Source organism: Engraulis encrasicolus, chromosome 9 (assembly GCF_034702125.1).
Source record: "Engraulis encrasicolus isolate BLACKSEA-1 chromosome 9, IST_EnEncr_1.0, whole genome shotgun sequence".
Taxonomy (NCBI): Eukaryota; Metazoa; Chordata; class Actinopteri; order Clupeiformes; family Engraulidae; genus Engraulis; species Engraulis encrasicolus.
Window position 1 is genome coordinate 3,094,437 of NC_085865.1, and position 18,810 is coordinate 3,113,246.

Consider the following 18,810-nt stretch of genomic DNA (forward strand, 5'->3'; position numbering starts at 1 on the left):
TGCAGTCCCTGTAAAATCACTGTAACCGTCCCACGTACATCTGTACAACCAGGCACTGGAAAACAACCCACTCGCCCCAAAACACTCACAAAGTGCATTCTTTGAGCTTTTCCCAATATGAAATTCATTCTTGCCTTTTTATCTCATGATCCTGTGAGCTCTTATGGAAACCAAATCAATCAAGGCATAGATCCGTTTCAAACGCTTCCTTTTAGTTAAGAATGTGTGAAATCGATTGTAGAGCTGGCATCACATCAAGAATGCTTTAACAGGTGGCTGAAGTCATTTCAGCCTGTTTGCCCAGCACTTTGGTCAGCGGCCATTGTTTGCTTTTCAGATACTCTACAAACAAACTTGAAGTGTCTTTTCCTCTGCTACTGTACATGGCCACTCCAACCATACCAACTAACACTAAAGCTACAACACAACACATGATTTAAAGTATTCATGTCTACTTGGGCAATTAGAAATGTTATACAGCACACACCCCTGAGTGTTTGGGTATTTGATACCTGTTGCACAGGTAAGCTGATTGCATACGGCATCATTGTTTTGGTACCCGATACCTGGTGCACAGGTACTCTAAGCGTCATAAGTGCAAACTACGGAATCAGAGTTTGGCGTATTTGATATCTGGTACCTGGTAAAAGGACTCTCTAGTCTAGGGGCATTATTTCACGTGTCATTGAACAACCATCTCCAGAACCACAAAACGGATTAAAACATGGCACCTTGGGGCAGGAAAGGCTCTATGAGGGCATGCGTGTTGTGGTACACAGAACTATTACTTCACTTGTTAAAGGCATATCAGATGCATCCAGACTCAGGTCTGCTACACTGCCAATTGGCAGATACATTTCATACCTCTTGCACAGGCAATGCACCATACAGAGGCCCTGTTGTGATTACCATTACGGTATTATGTGGGCCTACTCTGTTGATTCCCATTAGGGTGCTATGTGGGCCTACACTGTTGATTCCTAATAGGGTGTTATGTGGGCCTACACAGGGACCTGTTGATTAGCGCTACGTGGGCCTACACAGGGCCCTGTTGATTAGCACTACGTGGGCCTACACAGGGCCCTGTTGATTAGCGCTACGTGGGCCTACACAGGGCCCTGTTGATTAGCACTACGTGGGCCTACACAGGGCTCTGTTGATTCTCATTAGGGTGTTATGTGGGCCTACACAGGGCCCTGTTGATTAGCGCTACGTGGGCCTACACAGGGCCCTGTTGATTAGCACTACGTGGGCCTACACAGGGCTCTGTTGATTAGCGCTACGTGGGCCTACACAGGGCCCTGTTGATTAGCACTACGTGGGCCTACACAGGGCTCTGTTGATTCCAATTAGGGTGTTATGTGGGCCTACACAGGGCCCTGTTGATTAGCACTACGTGGGCCTACACAGGGCTCTGTTGATTCCAATTAGGGTGTTATGTGGGCCTACACAGGGCCCTGTTGATTAGCGCTACGTGGGCCTATACAGGGCCCTGTTGACTCCCATTAGGGTGTTATGTGGGCCTTGATTCCCATTAGGGTGTTATGTGGGCCTTGATTCCGATTAGTGTGTTATGTGGGCCTACAGGGCTCTGTTGATTCCCATTAGGGCGTTATGTGGGCTTTGATTCCCATTAGGGGGATGTCGCAGAGTATTTATGATGCGCAGAGAGGTCCCTCTGATCTTGTTTTCTTAGTCATGCTGGATCAATGGAGGAGCACAGAGCACTGCTCATGTCCAACATCTGTTCCAGTGAACCGCACGCACGCACGCACGCACGCACGTACGCACGCACACTCTTCCAGGCAACCTCTCTCCAGCCGCCCCAGGGACCGGAGTGCACCATGGCTGCCAAGCACAATGAGAGAGCTCATGAAATCAGTAACACACACGCGCTCGTACACACACACACACACACACACACACACACACAGCGATCCTTTGGAGCTGGAAATGTTTTTATCTTAAACTGATAAAAGCGTCAAGAATAATAGTGCATGGGATCCAGAGCGCAAATACACTCAGCAGTGAGTCTTTGGTCACAGAAGGGAAAAGGGGAAGGGGAAGGTGTGTGTGTGTGTGTGTGTGTGTGTGTGTGTGTGTGTGTGTGTATGTCTGTGTGTCTGTGTGTGTGTGTATGTGCGTGTATGTGTGCGTGTATATGTGTGTGTATGTGTGTGTGTGTGTGTGCGTGTATGTGTGCATGTGTGCGTGTATATGTGTGTGTATGTGTGCGTGTATGTGTGCGTGTGTGTGTGCGTGTGTGTGTGTGTGTGTGTGTGAGGGGGGGAGAGAGGAGATGCTGAAGAGATCTGAACTTGATTCAAATGGGACTGAACTCATGCAGCAAGATGAATTGAAAATGAAGACTTGTATCCTGAGAAAGAAAACGATACATGAAAACTGAAAACAAAGTCTGCACACCAAGCAACCTTTCATGAAATGGGGAGTTTGGTGTGCAGACTTTATTTTCCCTGTCAGCTAGTCCTGCACCCAAAACGTTTTTGAGACGGATGTGCGTGTTTTTCTCTTTTGAACAAAGAAAATGTTAGTCAACAAAGAACACATAGTCTGTGACCGAGTGAGTAGGTGAGTGAGTGAGTATTTTTGAGCGGATTTAGGGGGGAAAAGTGTGTGTGTGTGTGTGTGTCTGTGTGTGTGTCTGTGTGTGTGTGTCTGTGTGTGTGTGTGTCTGTGTGTGTGTGTGTCTGTGTGTGTGTGTCTGTGTGTCTGTGTGTCTGTGTGTCTGTGTGTCTGTGTGTCTGTGTGTCTGTGTGTCTGTGTGTCTGTGTCTGTGTGTCTGTGTCTGTGTCTGTGTGTCTGTGTCTGTGTCTGTGTCTGTGTGTCTGTGTGTGTGTGTCTGTGTGTGTGTGTCTGTGTGTGTGTGTCTGTGTGTGTGTCTGTGTGTGTGTGTGTGTGTGTGTGTGTGTGTGTGTGTGTGTTGTACATTCAGTGATTGAGTGAGGTGAGTGAGTATTTTTGAACAGAATTTGAAAGAACAAGTCCGACAGGCGGACAACAGATGCGTCCGTCTATGCCCGTTCTGAACCTTTTTTGCCCAAACGCCCCCTTGGCCTCCTCATAACCTGTCAAGGCAATTTATCAATAAGCCTACCATGTACTGTATAAGCCTGGATTTGAAAAAGTACCATAGGATTTCAACAGTGTTGGGCAATTTACTGAAAAACTGTAATGCATTGCTGATTACATGTTACTGTCTTTTCAAAATAATCCCTTACACTACATTTAGCAATGTGGGGACCTAAGGCGAATTTAGCTTAGGGGGGCCATCGGTCCATCCCATACCCATATCACATTTTTTTTAACATAAAATCTCTATTTTTGTTAGGCTTTTTTTTTTTTTTAAATCCCTTTTTTTTTTTTTTTTTTTTTTAATTACAAACATAAACAACAGGCAAACATTACAACCCTTTCTGGACAGATTTCAATGAATAGGCTATTTGCAATTTTGCATAGGCCTCCATTAAATAAACTAAAATGTGACATTCTCTCTTCACTTTAATATGAGAGCAGTGATGTCCCCCCCTCACTGAAGTGTTATTTCATGTGTGAGCATGATGCTGTCACCTATTTGAAGTGACGTTGATGTTGGATTTCATGGAATACTTTTAAATGCCGCTTTGGGAAGAAAACAGAGTAGGCGACAGGTGAACTGTATTTCTGTCAAAACAGTGGTTTGCAGGCGTTTGCGTTTTCACGTGGATATTGTCTTCGTGGACCGTAACAGACAAACCGTAAGTTCCATAAAGTAATCAATGAGACATTGGCTACGTGTACATGATGTTTTTAAGTCCGATTTAATAAATGCGATTTAAATAGATCGGATTAAGAGTTATTTTGCGATGTGTATACATGGCACTTTCACTTAAATGCCATTAAACGTCTGGGGAAAATAAAGCATTGCGATTGGACTGAGGACGCACGTGCTGAGCGAGCCAAATAAGGCACGGGGGCGTGGTTCAATGCCACCGAGATGCAGGTCATCTTCCCCACGAAAATCGTTGCCTCAGGCGGACTGAAATCACAACATTTCCCCCTTTCTCCCTGGATCATTTACAATGCTACATTAGCTACCCTGTTAGCATAGAAAAACGAGTGGTCAAATGGTAATGTGGAGTAACTTTGTTGTGCTTCATTACTTCGTGGGGCACTTTTACATCAATATATGGAAGCCACAACATTTATAGTCGCTTAGGGACTTTAAATTAAGCAAAACTTTCATGTGAAAATCAACAGGAAGTGCCGCCATGTTTTTCTCACTGGCAAAGAGCACGGTTGGTTTGCACGCATGAGCTCCAGGCCAAAACTGAGCGACTGCCACCTTGTGGACACAAGAGGGAATCACAGGAGGGAATCACAATTCAGAAACGCATCACGGGAGGGAAACACATCACGGGAGGGCGGACGGACGGACGGAGGGACGGACGGACGGACGGACGGACGGACACCAAAGCCTCTTATAGAGATGCGTGGGACGCATCTAAAAAGTGTGTGTGGGTCAAAGACGTCCAGCATGACACTGTCCTTCAGTGCTAACGGATGCCTTTTGCTTACTGTAACTGTGAAAAACATGAGATTTCAAAACAATTTTTTGAAAAGTGAATGCATGAAAGCCAAGCCAAAAAAAATATTTTAAAAAAATCTCTTTTTTTGTATTTACAGTAAGCAAAAGTATCTGTTGCACTGAAGGACATGTTGGACGTCTTTGACCTGTGTGTGTGTGTGTGTGTGTTCATTCTGACAGAGATTCAGTTTTTGGTCCCACTTTCGTACCGTTTTGTTCGCATTTTCCCCTCCGTCCTCATCCTATTGACTCCAAACTTTAAAAGCAGTGTGTGTCTGCGCGTGCGTGTGTGTGTGTGTGTGTGTGTGTGTGTGTGTGTGTGTGTGTGTGTGTGTGTGTGTCTCCTCTCGGAGAATGGTGATCATCATAAAACCTCACAGCGCTGGCAGCAAATTAGGACGAATCAGCATGAGCGCACGCCGGCCACGCAATAAATATGATTTAAATAAAAACCCATATGTGGCCGTCACACGCGCAAACACACCGCAACTTGACACTATCCGTAAGCGAACACGACACACACATTCACAGACACACACTTGCTTGTGCACAGACAGACACACACACACACACACACACACACACACACACACACACACACACACACACACACACACACACACACACACACACATAACTCCCCTATCTGGCTGACCGGCAGAGGAAAACACAACATGGAGGAGGGAGAGAGAGATGGAGGGATGGAAGAGAGGGATGGAGGGAGGAAGAGAGGGATGTAGGGGGGAGAGAGGGATGGATGGAGGGAGAGAGAGAGATGTAGGGGGGAAGAGAGGGATGTAGGGAGGGAGAGAGGGTGTGAACTAAACCCAGACATATTCATTACAACTGAGGTATTAAATAGTTACACTTGGCCCTGTAACCATGCCCAGAGAGAGAGAGAGAGAGAGAGAGAGAGAGAGAGAGAGAGAGAGAGAGAGAGAGAGAGAGAGAGAGAATATGCTGCCATCCATCACAGTGCTGTCCCGCTTTACAATTGGTATAAATATCAGCATGAGCATTAGCCAGCATTGCGTTATTGCATTAGCCAGCATTGCGTTATTGCCATAATATTTTGTTTAATGCCGAGCAGGGGGAGAAGAGAGCAGAGAGGTGCAAAACTAGAAAAACACAGAGAGAGAGAGAGAGAGAGAGAGAGAGAGAGAGAGAGAGAGAGAGAGAGAGAGAGAGAGAGAGAGAGAGAGAGAGAGAGAGAGAGAGTGAAGAAACAAATAGCAAAAGAAAGAAAGAGCGAAAGAGAGCGAGTTCTGGGAGAACGTAGCTAAGATCTCGTTACCTCTTAAGAAATACCACTGCAGTAAATGTGTAAGTACCACCATAGCTGAGGAATGACTACTGGAGGAGAGAGGGGAGCACACAGAGGACGAGATGTGCACGCTGACGGCAGCACGGATCTGGGCCAAGTGTGTGTGTGTGTGTGTGTGTGTGTGTGTGTGTGTGTGTGTGTGTGTGTGTGTGTGTGTGTGTGTGTGTGTGTGTGTGTGTGTGTGTGTGTGTGTGTGTGTGTGTGTGTGTGCAGTACCTGACTGAGGGGAGAGTCCATCTCTACTCTCTCCGTCTGTAGTTGTGTGTGTGTGTGTGTGTGTGTGTGTGTGTGTGTGTGTGTGTGTGTGTGTGTGTGTGTGTGTGTGTGTGTGTGTGTGTGTGTGTGTGTGTTTGTTTTAAGAGGCTAAAGGACCACCAAAAGTGTACCAAAAGTGGCTTAGGCTACAGTGTTGGATAACTAGAGAAGGACGTCTGCATGCATACATGGGAAGGACCATCATTAGTGTTCGTACACGAGCCTGTGGAGGGAATGGAAGTGTCAGTGTGTGAGGGGTGGTGTGTGTGTGTGTGTGTGTGTGTGTATGTGTGCATGTGTACTGTATGTGTGTGTACGGTATGTGTGCGTGTGTACTGTATGTGTGCGTGTGAGAGAGGGGCGGAGCGCGCATGTGTGTGTGTGTGGAAATGGAAATGTGTGTGTGCGTGCGTGTGAGAGAGGGGCGGTGCGCGTGTGTGTGTGTGTGTGGAAATGGAAATGTGTGTGGTTGTGTTTGTGTCATTTCCGATAAGAGCTGTATAAGAGTCCCCATCTGCATTCTGGTAAAGTGCTGTAGCGTGTTGCTTGGAGCCAAGACATCAAAAACTACTTACCCCAAGCTCGCCCACACACACACACACACACACACACACACACACACACACACACACACACACACACACACACACACACACACACACACACACACACACACACACACACACACACACACACACACACACACACACACACACACACACACACACACACACACACACACACACACACAACAGGCCCAAGAACAAGCACACGCTAGATGTAAAACATTAATGCACTTATGTTTAAAAGAAAAACAAACAAACATACAGAAATAAACCCATTGTCATCTCAGGTCACCAGGAGCAAGTGACTAGTGAACTTAAAGGTGTACTGTGTAGAATTGTGGCCAGAGTAGGTACTGCAACTACAGTATGTTGCTCATTGAAACTGTTGCCTTTTGCCAAATTTGATCTGTTGATGAATATTTACTAAATAATAAACGTTATCACTAGTATGACCAAAGTAGTCTGCTAAAAGTTTTGCAGTTAAAAATATACATTTCTGGGGGGTGGGGGGGGGGGCGCTGTGGCGCAGCGGCAGCGCGCTAAGCCCCCCCACATTTGGGCTTGCATGCCCACCCACGGGGTCCCAGGTTCGAGTCCGGCCGGGGTAATTTCCCGATCCTCCCCTGTCTCTCTGTCCCATTCCCTTCCTGTCACCACCTTCACTGTCATATCATAAATAAAGTCAAAAAGACCACAAAAAAAAAGAAAAAACTAAAAAATATACATTTCTGGACATTCAACATGGCAGACATGGAGAAGATCCACCCTTTCATGCAATTTTCCCCAGTCATAATAAATACTTAGTGAACACATAGTGAAAAAGATAACATTTGTGAATGGGCAGCATGAATTCTGGAAAGAAAGTGCTAAAAGTAGGGCTGTCAGTAGATTAAACAAAATAATCTAATTAATTACAGAATTTGTAATTAATTAATCTAATTAATCGCACTTACTCGTATGTTCTTTTCATGACGCGAAACAAAACATGTACTGCAGACTTACTTTAATACGAGGATATTAGTGACATCCAAACTGTGTAGGCCTAGTGATGAGTAAATTGCCACGAGTAGTTAAAATGACAAATCATTGTATTCATTCTATTCTTACACATACCTGAGCTATAAACATTACAGAAAAACATAATAATAATAATAATAATAATAATAATAATAATAATTACAATATAGGCCCTATGATGTACTAATATGTTTAAATATGCCTGGTAAACAGAGTTAGTGAATAAATAGGCTACATTAGCCAGCACAAAAAATGAGTCTACAGTGTCTATCTATCTATCTATCTATCTATCTATCTATCTATCTATCTATCTATCTATCTATCTATCTATCTATCTATCTATCTATCACAGGTCAGAGGTCAGAAGAAAGGGGAACACCCCCTGACGAAACCAATGACGTTCATTCATTCATAAGTTTTGTTGACACTCGTAGTTGGAAGGCTATTGATTAGCCCGGAATGATAACTGTACTGCACTAGCTAATATCCCCTGCCTGGACTAAACATTGACTCTACGCCAAAATATTCTATGGATATAAGACAGGACAAGAAAGACTGACTGATGTAAACTTCTCCAAACTATCTGCACGAAAGGTAAGACATCCTATCTCTGTATAGCGATTGGTTGAAGCTAGAAAACGTCAGTGTCTGAGGTGTCAGTGGAAGTTAGCGATCAAAGTTGTCAACTTGACATCTGTGGCAAAGATTCACAGTGGTATTATTTTATTCTGAACGTGGCATGTATCACTCAAATCGCTGTAATCACAACCCAACTTGAGAAGATCATCTTCCAGCACTTGCGATGACTTTGTGCACATGTGTCAAATTGAAATCCCTATGCTACTCTGCGCTGTTGACACTTGCACTGTAGCTTGTGTCATGGGGTAATTTCGGAGCCTGTAATAATATTTTGATTCTTATGTGCAGCGTGGAAAAGGTAGCAATTATCTATCAAGTGGTTTGATGATGTTGTAGTGAAAAGACAAGTGTTGTTCTGCAGATGACCAGAAACCTCTGCTGAAATTGCGGTAGGCTTTAGGTAGTAGCTTGGCTACCGGTCACACATCATGAACACAAATATTTGCGTTGTGCGTTTCAAAGCCTGAACAGTCAATTCATTCGTATGCTGGGCTATAGTTGTATGAAAGATTTAAGTAGGCCTACCACAAGTCCAACTATTATACAACTGCCATGGCCAAATCAAATGATAAACTGTCTTGAAATGCGCCTGTATTCATATCAGATGAACCAGCTGCCGAGCGCAGACTGGTAGCTTACATCTCGTGATAAAATGCTTTCTAAAAGTTATCAAATATAGACAAATCGATAATGGGAAAAACACCAAATTGGGTCTGACATGTTATTAGTTGTATTTAAGCTGTAGAGATTGTCTGATTGCTTGTGTTAATTGAAGGAAAACGTCGTTGGTCCACATCTATTTTTTTAACTGAACTGCTGTTCGCAGCAATGCAGCGTCAACTGGCACATCTCGTAATAATTGAAAAATATCCAAAAATAATTAAATACAAACATATGCTTTTGTTCATGAAAAAAAGACAGAAAAGTGTCTGTATTTGTTGTATTTTAGCTTTAGAAGTTGACGGACGGCTTGTATTTATCAATGATGTAACAGCGGCTGTCCACGGCCGCTATGGGGAGTGACAGCACGGCCGTTCGTGGCCGCTATGGGGTAAAGACAGAACAGATACTAACAATCTCTGGTAAAGAGGGTTAAAGGCCCGAGGCCAGACCGACCCGCATTGAGGAGCTTGTGGGAAATCCATGTCAGCTGTCTTCTGTTTACGTCGAAAGGTGTGGCTCTGGTCGCGTCTAATGTAGCTGTGGTCACGTGACACAAGTTACAAGTCCTAGGCTACGGGTCATTCGATGGGTCAAACTTCAAATGCGCGTGAGTGAATTCAGTTGCCACGCCATGCGCTTTTGGTGTGGCTTAGAACGTATGTCTACCCATAAATAATTAATGCCATTAATTTTTACAACCCGTTAATGCACCTTGTAATTAATTAATCTAATTAAAGTGTTAAAATGACAGCCCTAGCTAAAAGTATTCCACAGTGCACCTTTAATACATAGACTTGCCTGCTGCTGGTCATACAAGAGATGAATCAGGGGTGCTGTGTGGTGCATTACGTTAAATTGATACTGTCCCATTTTTGGAAATAATATTATTTTTTAAATATATTATTTTACACCTCCCCTTGAGTTACATAATAGGGTTTTACCATTCTACCATACTTCCAACCGTTCTCTGAGTATGGCAGTACACATTTTACCTGCAAGCTAGCAATTAACAATTAACATTGAGTCCTATGAGACCAGTTAGCAGACAGCTGGTCTCATAGGACTCAATGTTAACTGCTAGCATGGAGGTAAAATTTGCACTGCCATACTCAGAGAACAGTTGAAAGTACAGGGGAAAGGTAAAACCAAACTATTTACAAAGTAACTCAAGGGGAGTTGTAAAGTAAGCTTATTTCCAAAAATGGGACAGTGTCACTTTAAGACCCATACCATACACAGTAGTGCTGCCAATATTGGTCATGGGGACCCAGGTTCAAATCTGGCCAGGATAATTTCCCAACGCCATCCCATCTCTCTTCCCCCTTCATTTCCTGTCCACTTCTACTGTTCTTTCAAAATAAAGGCATATAAGCACAAAAACATCTTTAAAAATAAATATATAAAAATGATTAACTCCAAAGATCTCCAGCGACACGAGCACCATTAGCACACACACTCGTAGAAATGTAACCCTCCCCCAAGCTCAGTTACGAACCTATTCAACACTTGCTTGTGGTTTAAGGGCCTTTGGACGGCTTTTGCGATATTAAAAGTTAAAAACAGGTGTGTCTGGTTTAGCTTGTAACCAAACTCCAGAACAGAAGTCCTCAGAGCTGGGACTCAGGTCCAGAGTAAGCAGACTGTAGATGTGGGTCTCACCTACTTCAAGAGGATTTGCACGCGCGCCTGTGTGTGTGTGTGTGTGTGTGTGTGTGTGTGTGTGTGTGTCTGTGTGTCTGTGTGTCTGTGTGTCTGTGTGTCTGTGTGTCTGTGTGTCTGTGTGTGTGTGTGTGTGTGTGTGTGTGTGTGTGTGTGTGTGTGTGTAATTGACAGATTGATTTCCAGGGTGTACGCTTACTTCCTCACCTCACCTACAGCACTGAAACCTGCAGAGGAACTCTAACCTTTGCACCTCCTCTGGCCGCAAGCTTCTATACTCCACACCGCTCCTCTATTCTGCACCTCCTCTGGCCGCAAGCTTCTATGCTTCTCTCCACACCACGCCTCTATTCAGGACCTCCTCTAGCCTCAAGCTTCTATGCTTCTCTCCACACCACTCCACTATTCTGCACCTCCTCTGGCCGCAACCTTCTATACTCCACACCACTCCTCTATTCTGCACCTCCTCTGGCCGCAAGCTTCTAAGCTACACAGCAGTGTTTCTCAACCTTTTTTTAGGCGAGGCACCCTTTCAATTCATGAAAAATTTCAAGGCACCCCAAACCAACAAGCCGTAACATGGCATCGCATCCGATACCACACAAGCTTAGAAAAGTAACATATTTGGAGACGTACGTTCAAAGTTGCAACTGACTGGGGCGACCTACATTTACTTTATTGTGCATGAATGGCAGATGAAATATTCCACTGACTAGCATAAACTTATCAATTTAGTCAATGTATTATATTACATAATTTATTCATCAGCCACGTTTCCGCGGCACCCCTAAGGGGGGCCCAGGGTGCCTCGGCACCCCTGTTGAGAATCACTGCTCCACACCACTCCACTATTCTGCAACACTACGTTCAATTAGGGATGTGCACAAATATTCGAATGTTTGAATATTCGTTAGTCTTTCGAATTTAGAATAGTCCTGTCGAATAAAAAAAACGAGACAGTCTCAAAATCCACATTGACATTCATATAAAATGCAGACCCCACATTAAAAAACGAAAACGAAATGAAAACTACTGCAGGGTTTCATTCATCTTTCGTTTCCAACACAAGGCGAGTGTGTCTGAAAGCGTCCCGCCCCCCGCCGACACACACTGTTTACAGCAAAGGACAAGCAAGCATCTTGTGCATTTCAGGAATGGCATTTATCAAGAAATAGTGGATACCGTAAATCTGCAATTGGTGATTGTTTTGTAAACATGGACTGTCATCTGCAACTATTTGTGAATAATGTCACGTCAATTTGCGTCTGATTTGGCCAGCGTAAACTTTTGCAAGGTAAGCTACCTTTGTAGCTGTTAGCCAATGTTGGTGTCAACCATGGCAGGTTACCGTATTTCAATATCTCTAACGCTAATAATAATAAGCTAACAAGCTGAGTAAACATGGCACTCTTAGCTGAGGCGATTTTATCTGGCTCACTACACTATAATCTGCAACTATTTGGGGTCGTGGAGTTGCTTCGGATTTGGAAAACAAACTTTTCCGAAGTAAATACCACCCCTGTAGCCGTGCAAAATCGGGATACTCTAGCACAGCTAGCAAACAACTGTTCTTCAATGAGGTTTATTTTGCCGTGCTACGAGAATGGAAGGAGGGGAAGGGAATGATAAATATTTCACGTCACGGACGCACAGACTCCCTCTTCCAGTGAACGTGCTGCTGGACGTTCAGAGGTCTACGGTCGACAGCATTTTCTAGCGATTGCTCCCCCCTCGTGCTGTAGATGGAAGGCCACAGTAAATAAGTATTGGACTCTTTATGGTACGTCGGCGGAATTTACATGTTTTCAAAGGATGACGGTGGGAGTCCTTCAGTCAGCAGACGCACATCTTTTTTTTTTCCTCTATTTTCGAATAACATTCGAATAGTGGCCATCGAATTTCGAATAGTGTTTTTGCCCGAAATGCACATCAAATGCAAGTTCACATATGAGCAAAGCTTGTCCACACCACTCCTCCATTCTGCAACACTATGTTCACAAGCTTCTATGCTCCACACCACTCCACTATTCTGCACCTCCTGCCTCAAGCTTCTATGCTTCTCTCCACTCCACACCACTCCACTACTATGCAACACTATGTTCACAAGCTTCTATGCTTCTCTCCACAGCACTCCTCCATTCTGCAACACTACGTTGACATATGAGCAAAGCTTGATGCATGCCAGAGGGTGTGTTTCATGCAGAAGCAGCAGCCAAGAACGACAACTACATTACATCGCATTGCATTTGACGCTTTTTTAACCAAAGAGACTTACAATGCAGGACACAATCATAGCTAACATCACTAGCATCAGATACAAAGGGAATATACACACAGGGAATATACAGAACAACAAGTAGAGATGTTAGGTAGGATTCGGGTCTTTTTTGGCATACGATTGCAAATCAATTGGCTGCTGCATCCACAATCAAAGCGACTGACGGGTCTGGCCAGGCCCAAGTCAAAGCCATCTCAAAGGACCCCCCCCCCCCCATCTCAAAGGGCCCCAAATCCAATAAGCTTACACACAATGTAATGAGGACCCAATTCTGGGCCCCCTCTCTCCCTGGGCCCAGGACAGTTGGTCCCATGAGCAGGGCAGCAGACAGCTTTCACTGGGCCCATGACAAAGTCATCTGAAAGGGTCCCCTACCCAATACACACAATGTAATGGGGACCCAATTCTGGCCCCCTATCTCCCTGGGCCTGGGACAACATATAATTTTGTCCCTCCCTCTCTGCCCATGAGGTCTGGGTGCATTTCTCGAAAGCATCCTTGCTAACCAGTCAGCAGCTTACTAGGTTTCCAATGGGAAATTGCATTGCAACCAAGTAAGTTGCTAACTTAGTTAGCAAGGCTGTTGTCGAGAAACACACTACAGACCTCATGTGCCCTCACCTCATGAAATAATCAAGTTGAAAAAACTGTATTGTGAGCTAACTCTGCGTTAAGCTCTGTCGTATACATTAGCGCCAATGGAGACAGACAGACACACACACACACACACAGAGACACACACACACACCAAATACTGTATGCTGATACACAGTCATTGGACAAGTTTGCAAACACAGCTCAAACTCTCACCACAGCCAGGGGTGTGTTGATACATACGGAGTACGCCAACACATGAGTGCTCCGAGTCCAACACACACACCACTTCCTACAACACACACACAGTTGTTAAATGCCTGACCTCAGAAAAGGCGATTGATAGAGCTCACAGTGTTGTGTGAAGGGCCATGACCGAGCCAGTTTTCGCATCGCACTCTTCCTGACCCCTCTCTCTCTCACACACTCACACTCTCTCTCTCTCTCACACACACACACACACACACACACACACACACTCTGTACTGACTGGGAAATGCCAGAACACTGAGGACATGCCAGTGGTCTCTCTCACAAGCAAGCGCGCGCACACACACACACACACACACACACACACACACACACACACACACACACAGACACACACACACACACACACACACAAAAGTAACAGCTCTCAGAACTAGCAGGCAGCCATGTCCATGCTTCGGACCGGCCCAGTCCTGGTAATCACCTAGAAGTTAGTTAGTCTTGTGGCAGAACGCCATTACACCTCCCACTCATATCAACAACTCATCCAGATGTGATGGCAACTGAGTCATCAGCCTCCACCTTTAGCTCAGCGGTAGGGCTGGGTATCGCAGCCATGTTCCTGTATCGATTTGATTTGGATTCTTAGGGCTTTGAATCGATTAATCGCGATTCAATTCGATTCGATTCGATTCATTCCGAATCGATTCAATCCGTTCCCTTCTTGGTGCCAAGATTTCCCCCAAAATATTTTTATATAAAAATGTCAAAGGGCTGTGGCTGGACAGTGTTATCAGATTGCTAATTTGTAATAAGTAGAGCCTACTCAGCGGTTTAGCATCTCCAGCCCCTGAGCTCCCAGGCCAGACGGTTGTGGTGACCAGGAGGTCGCCAGTTCCAGCCCAGAGTGGCAGACTGCACAGGAAGACCTAAGTGCTGTGTACCTCCTGGTCACCACAACCGTCTGGCCTGGGAGCTCAGGGGCTGAAGATGCTGAACCGCTGAGTAGGGCTGGGTGAAATAATCAATTTAATCGATAATCGATTTATTTCATTTAAAATTCACATAATCAATTCACAGGACACAAAATCGTTTTTTTGTTCTTTTTCTTTTTGTTCTTTTTGTTTAATTTAGGTCTATGGAAAATACCCGGTAGGTATTAGTCAATTAGGCCTAGCTCTACTTATTACAAATTAGCAATCTGATAACACTGTCCAGCCACAGCCCTTTGACATTTCATATGATGTGGGGCCATGTGGGGCCTACAGCAACATCTAGCCTCGGCCCCATGTGGGGCCCACAGCAACGTCTGGCCTCGGGCCCATGTGGGGCCCACAGCAACGTCTGGCCTCGGGCCCATGTGGGGCCCACAGCAACGTCTGGCCTCGGCCCCATGTGGGGCCTACACCAACCTTTAGCCTCAGGGCCCCATGTGGGGCCTACACCACCCTGAAGCCTCGGGCCCATGTGGGGCCCACAGCAACATCTAGCCTCGGGGCCCTTGTGGGGCCCACAGCAACGTCTAGCCTCGGGGCCCTTGTGGGGCCTACAGCAACATCTAGCCTCGGGCCCATGTGGGGCCCACAGCAACGTCTGGCCTCGGGGCCCCTGCCCATCTTGATCCGGTCCTGAACCCGACCCAGACCCAGACTACAGGGTTCCCCCCGGTTGTTCTGTTCTGGAGGAGCCCAGTAAAAAAGTCCACACGATTACATCTGTAAAGGCTTAAGGGGGATGTCTGAAGAATTATTGTTCGTATGAAAAATAAATAGGGTCTGCGGAAAGCACTTTAGGCAAAAAACACAAAAAAACACGACCACTTGGGATCCCTCCAAGTTGTTCGCACTACACTGGCAGAGCTGCGGCACTCGAGTGTGTGGAAAATATTATCATCTACGTTTCAAACAAATCTTTAGGATGATGGATGTTACCGTGTGTGTGTGTGTGTGTGTGTGTGTGTGTGTGTGTGTGTGTGTGTGTGTGTGTGTGTGTGTGTTTGTGCGCGTGTGTGTGTGTGTGTTACCGCGCTGTGGATGGGCGGTCATTCACTAGCTGAAGACATGTTTTTCTGCATAGCAGGATCGCACACAGGACAGGACAGGACCTAATAAACCAGAAGAGGAATGCTTTGGTCCGTCCAGGCTGCTGTCTTGAGGTCTAGATAGATACGGGCAGGAGAGGCCCGCCTTAAATCTCCACAATAGCAGTCAATGGGCTCTGGAGGCCTCATTCAAACCTGATGTGTGCTGTGCAGTGCAGTGCAGTGCAGTGCACTCGGGTCGGGTCGGCCGACTGCTCTGAGGAAACCAGCTGCTCGGGAGAAATGGGACGGGCCGCTTCGCTTCGTCCAGAACGGGTCGCTTCGTTCAGATGAACTACAGCAGTGGTTTGGGTTCCTAAACTTTTTCAGCGGGTAACCCATTTTGGACTTCACAACCCCCCACCCACCATAGGTTTAGCCTAGAAATGGATTTCTAGCAATATTAACCGACAACAAAAAATGCCTTAAAGGGACATTGTGCAGGAAATGGTCAAAAAAGGTACTGCAACTATGCTGCTCATTGAAACTAGGCTGCCTATTGCCAAATTTGATCTTTACATGAAAGTTTACTAAGTAATAAACACATTTTCTCTAGTATGGTCCAAGTACAGTCATTTTTGCAGCTACATTTTTGGAAATTCAAAATGGCGGACCATGGAGAAGATCCCCCTTTTCATGTATGAAAAGTGCAATTTTTCCAGTCATAATGAATACTTAAATAGTGAATGGGCAGCATGAATTCTGGAAATAAACAACTAAAAATCTCACACACAGTGTCCATTTAACAATGATACTGCTGCTGCTCTCCACTCATTGGTGCAGTTGCATCCCCACTTTTGGGCTCCCTAAAATGAGGCTTTTACTGCAGACAACTGAATGCTCCTTCCCGGAACCTACAGTATATCAACAAGACATCAGGCAGCCACCAGTCAAACTAACAGTAATAGAAGATGGCCAACTCCTTTGCTGTGCTGTGATGTGTTGTAGTGTGTGATGTGTGCTGTGCTGTGCTGTGCTGTGCTGTGCTATGCAGTGCTGTGCTGTCGTGTGTGCTGTGCTGTGATGTGTTGTAGTGTGTGATGTGTTGTAGTGTGTGATGTGTGCTGTGCTGTGCTGTAGTGTGTGATGTGTGCTGTGGTGTGATGTGTGCTGAGCTGTGCTGTGCTCGTTGCTGTGCTGTGCTGTGCTGTGCTGTGCTGTGCTGTGCTGTGCTGTGCTGTGCTGTGCTCGGTGCTGTGCTGTGCTGTGCTCGTTGCTGTGCTGTGCTGTGCTGTGCTGTGCTGTGCTGTAGTGTGTGCTGTGCTGTGCTGTGCTGTGCTGTGCTGTGCTCGTTGCTGTGCTGTGCTCGGTGCTGTGCTGTGCTCGTTGCTGTGCTGTGCTGTGCTGTGCTGTGCTGTGCTGTGCTGTGCTGTGCTGTGCTGTGCTCGGTGCTGTAGTGTGTGCTGTGCTGTGCTGTGCTGTGCTGTGCTGTGCTGTGCTGTAGTGTGTGCTGTGCTGTGCATCAAAGGCTCTTGGAGAGCAACCTGGAAGACATCAGGGATGGGAATCACAGCGGGATACTTCTGGTTGGTTGTGTGTGTGTGTGTGTGTGTGTGTGTGTGTGTGTGTGTGTGTGTGTGTGTGTGTGTGTGTGTGTGTGTGTGTGTGTGTGTGTGTGTGTGGCCTTCACCACAGCAGGGGAAGAGCAAGGCCTCTTTTGGAGGTGCAACGTCTGTGTGTGTGTGTGTGTGTGTGTGTGTGTGTGTGTGTGTGTGTGTGTGTGTGTGTGTGTGTGTGTGTGTGTGTCTCTTGGGATATTCACAAAAAACCTCGGAGCTAAAGCAGATGTCTATCAGGTGCATTGATCTGGCCTTGCGTGGGCACACACAGACGTATTTCTAATCCAGTATAGATGTGCTGCTAATCTAATCTAGTGTGGATCTGGGGTTCTGGTGAGTCATCCCGCTCCAGTGTAACCTCCTATCCAGGGTTGCCAGGTGAGGCTGATGATTTCCAGCCCAAAAAAATCTCAAAACCCGCCTGGAAGCACTAAATGCCGCCCAATTCTATTGATTTATATGGCCAAAAATTGGGCGTTTTTTTCCAAAATCCATTTTTCCCCTCACACGGCCATCCTAAGTAGCCCAGTTGGGCGGGAAACCGCCCAATCTGGCAACACTGCACCTATCTGCTCTGGAAACACAGTCCAGTCAGTGTGGCCTTTCTTCAAACACACCAATCCACGCTTACATTCAACCCAAGCAGAAACAGGCTGCAAGGTTTTCCACAAATGCCCATATTTAGTAATGAGAAATGAACAACGGTGCAAAAATGCTCTGAACGGATGCACAATTCATCAGTCCACACATCTAGGCATGTGTTGTTGGAGCACTGACAAAGCATTTCAACACGATGATTAGCCTGCATTGGGGAATGCTGCCTCAGCTCAATTCAACGTGACCCTCTGACAAGCAAGCAAAACAAATAAGTTAAAAAAAAATAAACAAAATCTCAAAATCCTTTAATATCAGCACAGGCGCTTTTCCTCACTCATTAGCCGTTAAATTAGTAGCAGCGCCTTACCTTATGGCCTTGAAGACAAGTGGTCTGGCAGCCAGGCACTGGCGGGAATGGCCCTGTCGGTTGGTTGGCTGGTTGTTGGTCCGTCTCCCTAGCTGTCTGCCTGCTGGTCTGAAGAGCCAAAGCACGAACGGTTGGGTTTGGCAGCGAGAAGAAGCGAACCCCCGACACAGATGGGACCAATTAATGTAATCAGATGGGCAATTAGCGCAATAAAGATCCGCCATTAGCCTCACGGAGATCGGCACGGGCACACAGCAGCCTCAGCAAGTAGGCTAGTTTATCAACTTAGCAACATGTGGGCGGACGGATAGCAGCGTGGAAGCTCGTTCTGGCGGCAAGATCACGCTAATTGATTGATTGCTGGACGTGCTGCAGGTGACTGAGCAGCTAGGAGTTATCAGTCCCGCGCGCACACAC

At 45.9% G+C, this 18,810-nt stretch overlaps 1 protein-coding gene across 1 annotated transcript in view; it reads right to left on the reverse strand.

Moving 5' to 3' along the window:
* LOC134454930 (DNA-directed RNA polymerase II subunit RPB11-a-like) overlaps positions 1–18,647 on the reverse strand; it is a 173,921-nt gene extending 155,274 nt beyond the window's left edge. Inside the window, exon 1 of the mRNA XM_063206019.1 lies at positions 18,394–18,647. Within this exon, the coding sequence (XP_063062089.1) occupies positions 18,394–18,617 (224 nt within the window). The 5' untranslated portion in view covers positions 18,618–18,647. The remainder of the gene's footprint in view (positions 1–18,393) is intronic.
* Between the last annotated feature and the right edge of the window lie 163 nt (positions 18,648–18,810).